This window comes from Bombina bombina, chromosome 4 (assembly GCF_027579735.1).
Source record: "Bombina bombina isolate aBomBom1 chromosome 4, aBomBom1.pri, whole genome shotgun sequence".
Taxonomy (NCBI): domain Eukaryota; kingdom Metazoa; phylum Chordata; class Amphibia; order Anura; family Bombinatoridae; genus Bombina; species Bombina bombina.
Window position 1 is genome coordinate 1,196,690,632 of NC_069502.1, and position 9,241 is coordinate 1,196,699,872.

At 39.4% G+C, this 9,241-nt stretch overlaps 1 protein-coding gene across 1 annotated transcript in view; it reads left to right on the plus strand.

Moving 5' to 3' along the window:
* KCNK5 (potassium two pore domain channel subfamily K member 5) overlaps positions 1-4,851 on the plus strand; it is a 59,640-nt gene extending 54,789 nt beyond the window's left edge. The window contains exons 4-5 of the mRNA XM_053712676.1: positions 623-791; positions 2,041-4,851. Coding sequence (XP_053568651.1) covers positions 623-791; positions 2,041-2,849 — 978 coding nt within the window. The 3' untranslated portion in view covers positions 2,850-4,851. The remainder of the gene's footprint in view (positions 1-622; positions 792-2,040) is intronic.
* The last annotated feature ends 4,390 nt before the right edge of the window (positions 4,852-9,241 follow it).

Below are 9,241 nucleotides of genomic sequence, written 5' to 3' on the forward strand. Positions count from 1 at the left end.
ATAGGATTATCCTTATGGTTTATATTATTTGAAACAATGACGTACATCAACCATTCTTACATTTTCCATCACCTCTTGACTTGTAATAATATTTTTTGTCTTTCTTGTCCTTATGACTAGACAATGCAGATGTTTCTTGTACTGCTAATAATGCAGAATTATCCATTGTTACTGTCTGATTACTTTATTACCACTGGGTATTATGCTTTATTAAATACAAAATCTATTGAACTCAAAAATACAAAGATTCTGCAGTTAAACTGTAACCCTATCAGTTTTTTAACATATATAAATCTTTTATATACAGATATTTGTTCTCTCTGTAAATTTACAGTCTTTAAAGGCATGTTCAAATTCAAAAATAACTCCAAACCATCCCCATATAATGTATATTGTTAGGTCACCGCATTATATAGAAATCCACTTATATTGTACTAATAAACAAAGAGCTGTGGACGGCAATGTTTGCTGCAGAAACCATTTGTCTGTTTTTAAATGTAAATGTTCTTTTAGTTGCCTGCAATAAGCATGTTAGATTATTAATAAATCTTTTTTGTGTGTTACTTTAGGACCAGAATACCTCTTTAATCTTGGTTTGTGATTTTTTTTTTTTTTTTTGCAGAGAAAAGCACAGATTACCTGCACAGCTATATTCATAGTGTGGGGGGTACTCGTGCATCTGGTCATCCCTCCCCTTATCTTCATGAAAACTGAGAGCTGGACCTATATTGAAGGCCTTTATTACTCTTTTATCACCATCACAACCATAGGATTTGGAGACTATGTAGCTGGTCAGTATCCAGCATTTGTGCACCTACATGAGATGTGTAAACAGCTTGTTCATGATAGTGCAGAGTGATTCCCTTATATATGGACGGCAGCCTCAGACTGTTTAAATGGCCATTAGAGTGGGAATATTATATGTTACAGCACATCATTTTAGTACTAGTGGCCCTGCAATTCCACTTAAAGTATTAAATGGGAAGTAAAGTCAAAATTATGCTTTAGATAGAGCACATTTCCAATTTGCGTCTATTATCTAATTTTACTTTGTTCTTTTGGTAGCCTTTATTGAAAAGCATACCCAGGGAGGTTCAAGAGCAGCTATGCACTTCTGGGAGCTAGCTGCTAATTGGTGGCTGCACATAAATGCTTGTTATTGGCTCATGCAATGTGTTCTGCTAGCTCACAGTCATTCATTGTTGCTCCTTCAACAAAGTATAAAAAGAGAATGAAGGAAATTTGATAATAGAAGTAAACAGTAAAGTTGTTTAAAATTGTTTGTTCTACCTAAATAGTGAGAGAAAAAAATGGGGGTTTCATGTCCCTTTAACACATAGTTAAAGGGCCATTTATAGATGATTAGTTAGTTTTAAAGGGATATTAAACTGATAAGTAGTAACCATTCTATTGTAGTTGTATTGACCCCTTACAATTATTAGTTGAGATAAATGGAACACTTCTTCTCTATGTGAGCTAAACTGAAAGTGCAGTGTTTCTGTCACCGGATACAACAATAAGCGACAAGATGGCGGTGCCCAGTATAAAATGCAGAGCTTTAGCATCTGGTTGCTGTAATGAGTACAAATCTTGAGAATTTCGTTAGAGAGTTGCAGGTACAGGAAGAAATGAATTAGTATGGTGAGTTGTAACCCTGCTACTGTAGGTGTACCCAGCAGTTTAATGTCCCTTTTAAGACTTGTGATCCATCACCTTCATGTACTTAACCTGCACAAGGGGGTTAAACGCATAGTAGAAATACTTCATGTGACTAGCACTGCTGGTTCAATCAACTGCTGATTTGATCACAAATCATTTTTTTTATTTAAATTTTCAGATTTTTTAATTTCAGTTATAATATATCTGGTGTCAAAACTAAACGAGTATGTGTGTGGTGGGGAGAAGATAACGCATGTGCATCAATTTGTAATTTGATATTTGTAGTGCAAGCAAATAGATATTGCATTTCATTTGTGTTTAACATCATTGTCTGATACTATAATTTTAATTTGCTCTTTTTTTTTTTTCTGTCTCCGTCAGGTGTGAATCCAAAAATGAGTTACAATGTTCTATACAGATATTTTGTAGAGATTTGGATCTACCTGGGACTTGCCTGGCTATCTCTCTTTGTGAATTGGAAGGTTAGCATGTTTGTGGAAGTCCATAAAGCAATTAAGAAAAGAAGAAAAAGACGGAAAGAATCCTTTGAAAATGATCCACGAGTTAAAAAGAACAAAGAACTTCCAATGGTGAATTCTAAGGATATAAATATCTTCAGCTTCCTCTCAAAAAAAGAGGAGACCTATAACGACCTAATAAAGCAAATTGGTACAAATGGTTTGAAACCCAGTAATGGGAAAATATTAAATGGGGAGGTAACAGCCAATGGAACTACTCACAAGAAAAACAAAGAGAGCCTTGTTATGTACAACAGACGCAATAGTCTTGGCTATGATGAAGTGAAGCTTTCGTGCTGCTTTCAGAAGGATAATAAGATGAGGTCCACTCAAGAGAAAGAGGCCACAATATTTATAAACCCTTTAGACCGGATTAGTGAGGAGGAAGGGGAACCCTGGGAATCTAAAGATTACAAACCTTTAATATTTGAGCATGCAAACATTACTTTTGTGCAGGAAGAGGAGGAATGTGATCTGTCTGAGGAAGATGAGGAGAAATCCAAGTCTTCTTTCGAGGAAAACATGGATGCCCCAGAGACTCCAACACACTTGGATGAGTTCACCTGTCTAGACGAGACATCTTTTTCCAGCAATGACTCAGAGGTTTGTGTTCCATATGAACAACTCATGAACGATTACAATAAAGTGAACAGTGGCCAACCTGAAACGTGAGCCATAGCTCTGATCTCTATGCCGTGATTGTAACACCTAAGGTGTATTGGTTGAAAATCTCTACCTGATTTATCTACTTTGTGTCTGAACCAAAAGGTTTGGTATTCACCAAAGTACAGTGCAACCTTCAGAAGACTTGTTATAACAAGATGGCAACTCTACAGCTCAGTTTTTTTTGGGCACACTCCACTTCTATAGAAATAGGAGATCATACCATTGTGTTTGTACACTGGACTTCTTTTAATATCAAGAAAGTTGCAACATGCACAATATTCTCTGACTGATCCTGGTTGCCTTTCAGAGGATTTGATTCTCAAATAATGTGCCTTAAAATAAAAACTGTGGACGCAATTCCTCTAGTGCCTCTCCAATGTCCATTTGTATTTCCTGCTAAAAATACTTGAAAAGAATAGAGACTATTGACTGTTTTTTACAGATTGTGTTTTTTTAGTGACACAGTCTCCATACTTAATGTTTGAGTATTGTATACTGTATTTAAATACCAAGGCTTTATGCATGGATAGACACAGAAGCCTTAGTAATTACACCCTACAGATCGCTCCAGTATTTGCACAATTGGTACTGTATCTAAAAACTTGAACATTATTTTATGTTAATTTTTTTTTTTTCTTCAATTAAATCTTAAATATTTTAAAACAAGAATTACTGGAATGGTAAATAGGGCGCAATATCTATAGGACCTTGTTGTTTATTTTTTTGTTTTGCATTCAAAGTGCATTTATTTATTAACATTTCCTTTTTTAATTTAATTATTTTTTTCCAGCAAGCAAGAACATTCCATTTTTTTTCTTGTATTTGGTAAGAGGTTTGCAAGAAAAGAAAAAAAACTTGAGAAAATTAAATGACAAATGGATGTCGAGAACTGTTTTTCACCACATAATAATTTTAAAAAAAACTCTTGTTTTTGACACAAGCTGAAAATGTGTGAACAAGTTTTTTTTATATTTTTCACGTAAAGTATGTGCTTGAACCGAAGATACAAAAAAGGCCTAAATATTAGTGAACAGTTAAAATATTTTTTAACAGTAATTTTAAACATATTTGGACACCACTGATTCAAGAAAGTTGTCTTTTCTTTGTTTAGGTTTGTTGTAAAAGGACTCCAAAGAGAGCCAAATTGATGAATTATTTTTATGGCCACTTCCGAATTCCGATATTCATCTATTATAGACGGTCTGTTCTAGACCTGTATCAGTGTTGTCCAATATACTTTTTTAACATGATCTTTAAAAAATAAAAAAAAAATGGTTCATTTCAGAAAAATTCTACTTTTTGTATCACTTTTTGGGTGTTGCTGCCTTATTAGTGTACTGCATAAAGATAAGGTAAAACAAAACAAAAAACTCACCAAATTCTAAAATCTACTATATTGAGCTAAAATCAGGTGAAAAAGTGGTATTTTGTCTAAACATATTAATACAGGCATTGGCTATTTCGGATCCATTCAATATTTTTAAACCAAGCTTGAAGGCAGTATTCCATTTTTATTTAAAAAACAAACAGATTCTAGGAGCTACACCTCATTTATTCTTGAGTTTTGCCCTGTATTAGTACACCCATATCCCCACAATTTTACATTTGCTGACATTTTTAAATGTGAACTTTTATGCTGCTAATTCCAATAGTGGGGCAGTTTTTTATTTTTAGATTATTATCTGTGGAAGTGTGATTGGTTCAAGCTTTTATGTGGAGATATAGATATATATTCTACTTTGCAATGGCATATGATGTGTTACAAGATACCTGGCCTGCTGTAGAGAACAAAGTACTATTTGAGGATGTTCAAATGTTGGGCTTTTGACATTTGAATAATAGAACAAATAAATGTTCCCTTTTGAAATTCATTCTGCCTTTAGATCAAATGTAACATTCAAAGATTACATTTGTTGATTCCCATAGATTTATATCAGACTCTAAGGGCCTGATATTCAAAACCTCAGTGAGATATTCTAAGAAGTCTCGTCAGTACGGCAAGGTCCTTTATAAATTTTTTTATTTAGAAACACAAAGTTTAACTTGAGGCCATGTAATGTTGTTTTCTCCAACATAGGTGTGTCCGGTCCACGGCGTCATCCTTACTTGTGGGATATTCTCTTCCTCTCTTCCCCAACAGGAAATGGCAAAGAGCCCAGCAAAGCTGGTCACATGATCCCTCCTAGGCTCCGCCTACCCCAGTCATTCTCTTTGCCGTTGTACAGGCAACATCTCCACGGAGATGGCTTAGAGTTTTTTAGTGTTTAACTGTAGTTTTTCATTATTCAATCAAGAGTTTGTTATTTTCAAATAGTGCTGGTACGTACTATTTACTCAGAAACAGAAAAGAGATGAAGAATTCTGTTTGTATGAGGAAAATGATTTTAGCAACCGTAACTAAAATCCATGGCTGTTCCACACAGGACTGTTGAGAGCATTAACTTCAGTTGGGGGAACAGTTGGCAGTCCTTGCTGCTTGAGGTATGACACATTCTAACAAGACGATGTAATGCTGGAAGCTGTCATTTTCCCTATGGGATCCGGTAAGCCATGTTTATTACGATTGTAAATAAGGGCTTCACAAGGGCTTATTTAGACTGTAGACATTTTTTGGGCTAAATCGATTGATATTAACTCTTATTTAGCCTTGAGGAATCATTTATTCTGGGTATTTTGATATAATAATATCGGCAGGCACTGTTTTAGACACCTTATTCTTTAGGGACTTTCCCAAAGCATAGGCAGAGTCTCATTTTCGCGCCGGTGTTGCGCACTTGTTTTTGAGAGGCATGGCATGCAGTCGCATGTGAGAGGAGCTCTGATACTTATAAAAGACTTCTGAAGGCACCATTTGGTATCGTATTCCCCTTGGGTTTGGTTGGGTCTCAGCAAAGCAGATACCAGGGACTGTAAAAGGGTTAAAGCTTCCAAATTTGGTGTGCAATATTTTCAAGGCTTTAAGACACTGTGGTGAAAGTTTTGTGAATTTTGAACAATTCCTTCATGTTTTTTCGCAATTGCAGTAATAAAGTGTGTTCAGTTTAAAATTTAAAGTGACAGTAACGGTTTTATTTAAAAACGTTTTTTGTACTTTCTTATCAAGTTTATGCCTGTTTAACATGTCTGAACTAGCAGATAGACTGTGTTCTGAATGTGGGGAAGCCAGAATTCCTATTCATTTAAATAAATGTGATTTATGTGATAATGATAATGATGCCCAAGATGATTCCTCAAGTGAGGGGAGTAAGCATGGTACTGCATCATTCCCTCCTTCGTCTACACGAGTCTTGCCCACTCAGGAGGCCCCTAGTACATCTAGCGCGCCAATACTCCTTACTATGCAACAATTAACGGCTGTAATGGATAATTCTGTCAAAAACATTTTAGCCAAAATGAACCCTTGTCAGCGTAAGCGTGGATGCTCTGTTTTAGTTACTGAAGAGCATGACGACGCTGATATTAATATCTCTGAAGGGCCCCTAACCCAATCTGAGGGGGCCAGGGAGGTTTTGTCTGAGGGAGAAATTACTGATTTAGGGAATATTTCTCAGCAGGCTGAATCTGATATGATTACTTTTAAATTTAAATTGGAACATCTCCGCATTTTGCTTAAGGAGGTATTATCCACTCTGGATGATTGTGAAAATTTGGTCATCCCAGAGAAACTATGTAAAATGGACAAGTTCCTAGAGGTGCCGGGGCTCCCAGAAGCTTTTCCTATACCCAAGCGGGTGGCGGACATTGTTAATAAAGAATGGGAAAGGCCCGGTATTCCTTTCGTCCCTCCCCCCATATTTAAAAAATTGTTTCCTATGGTCGACCCCAGAAAGGACTTATGGCAGTCAGTCCCCAAGGTCGAGGGAGCGGTTTCTACTTTAAACAAACGCACCACTATTCCCATAGAGGATAGTTGTGCTTTCAAAGATCCTATGGATAAAAAATTAGAAGGTTTGCTTAAAAAGATGTTTGTTCAGCAGGGTTACCTTCTACAACCCATTTCATGCATTGTCCCTGTCACTACAGCCGCATATTTCTGGTTTGATGAACTGATTAAGGTGCTCGATAGTGACTCGCCTCCTTATGAGGAGATTATGGACAGAGTCAATACTCTCAAATTGGCTAATTCTTTCACTCTAGACGCCTCTTTGCAATTGGCTAAGTTAGCGGCTAAGAATTCTGGGTTTGCTATTGTGGCGCGCAGAGCGCTTTGGTTGAAATCTTGGTCGGCTGATGCGTCTTCCAAGAACAAGCTACTAAACATTCCTTTCAAGGGGAAAACGCTGTTTGGTCCTGACTTGAAAGAGATTATCTCTGATATCACTGGGGGTAAGGGCCATGCCCTTCCTCAGGATCGGCCTTTCAAGGCAAAAAATAGACCTAATTTTCGTCCCTTTCGTAAAAACGGACCAGCCCAAGGTGCTACGTCCTCTAAGCAAGAAGGTAATACTTCTCAGGCCAAGCCAGCTTGGAGACCAATGCAAGGCTGGAACAAGGGAAAGCAGGCAAAGAAACCTGCCACTGCTACCAAGACAGCATGAAATATCGGCCCCCGATCCGGGACCGGATCTGGTGGGGGGCAGACTCTCTCTCTTCGCTCAGGCTTGGGCAAGAGATGTTCTGGATCCTTGGGCGCTAGAAATAGTCTCCCAGGGTTATCTTCTGGAATTCAAGGGACTTCCCCCAAGGGGAAGGTTCCACAGGTCTCAGTTGTCTTCAGACCACATAAAAAGACAGGCGTTCTTACTTTGCGTAGAAGACCTGTTAAAAATGGGAGTGATTCATCCTGTTCCATTGAGAGAACAAGGGATGGGGTTCTACTCCAATCTGTTCATAGTTCCCAAAAAAGAGGGAACATTCAGACCAATCCTAGATCTCAAGATCTTAAACAAATTTCTCAAGGTCCCATCTTTCAAGATGGAAACCATTCGAACTATCCTTCCTTCCATCCAGGAAGGTCAATTCATGACCACGGTGGATTTAAAGGATGCGTATCTACATATTCCTATCCACAAGGAACATCATCGGTTCCTAAGGTTTGCATTCTTGGACAAACATTACCAGTTCGTGGCGCTTCCTTTCGGATTAGCCACTGCTCCAAGGATTTTCACAAAGGTACTAGGGTCCCTTCTAGCTGTGCTAAGACCAAGGGGCATTGCAGTAGTACCTTACCTGGACGACATTCTGATTCAAGCGTCGTCCCTCCCTCGAGCAAAGGCTCACACGGACATCGTCCTGGCCTTTCTCAGATCGCACGGCTGGAAAGTGAACGTGGAAAAGAGTTCTCTATCCCCGTCAACAAGGGTTCCCTTCTTGGGAACAATTATAGACTCCTCAGAAATGAGGATTTTTCTAACAGAGGCCAGAAAGACAAAGCTCCTGGACTCTTGTCGAATACTTCATTCCGTTCCTCTTCCTTCCGTAGCTCAGTGCATGGAAGTGATCGGGTTGATGGTAGCGGCAATGGACATAGTTCCTTTTGCGCGCATTCATCTAAGACCGTTACAACTGTGCATGCTCAGTCAGTGGAATGGGGACTATACAGACTTGTCTCCAAAGATACAAGTACATCAGAGGACCAGAGACTCACTCCGTTGGTGGCTGTCCCTGGACAACCTGTCACGAGGGATGACATTCCACAGACCAGAGTGGGTCATTGTCACGACCGACGCCAGTCTGATGGGCTGGGGCGCGGTCTGGGGATCCCTGAAAGCTCAGGGTCTTTGGTCTCGGGAAGAATCTCTTCTACCGATAAATATTCTGGAACTGAGAGCGATATTCAATGCTCTCAAGGCTTGGCCTCAGCTAGCGAGGACCAAGTTCATACGGTTTCAATCAGACAACATGACGACTGTTGCGTACATCAACCATCAGGGGGGAACAAGGAGTTCCCTAGCGATGGAAGAAGTGACCAAGATCATTCTATGGGCGGAGTCTCACTCCTGCCACCTGTCTGCTATCCACATCCCGGGAGTGGAAAATTGGGAAGCGGATTTTCTGAGTCGTCAGACATTGCATCCGGGGGAGTGGGAACTCCATCCGGAAATCTTTGCCCAAGTCACTCAACTTTGGGGCATTCCAGACATGGATCTGATGGCCTCTCGTCAGAACTTCAAAGTTCCTTGCTACGGGTCCAGATCCAGGGATCCCAAGGCGGCTCTAGTGGATGCACTAGTAGCACCTTGGACCTTCAAACTAGCTTATGTGTTCCCGCCGTTTCCTCTCATCCCCAGGCTGGTAGCCAGGATCAATCAGGAGAGGGCGTCGGTGATCTTGATAGCTCCTGCGTGGCCACGCAGGACTTGGTATGCAGATCTGGTGAATATGTCATCGGCTCCACCTTGGAAGCTACCTTTGAGACGAGACCTTCTTGTTCAGGGTCCGTTCGAACATCCGAATCT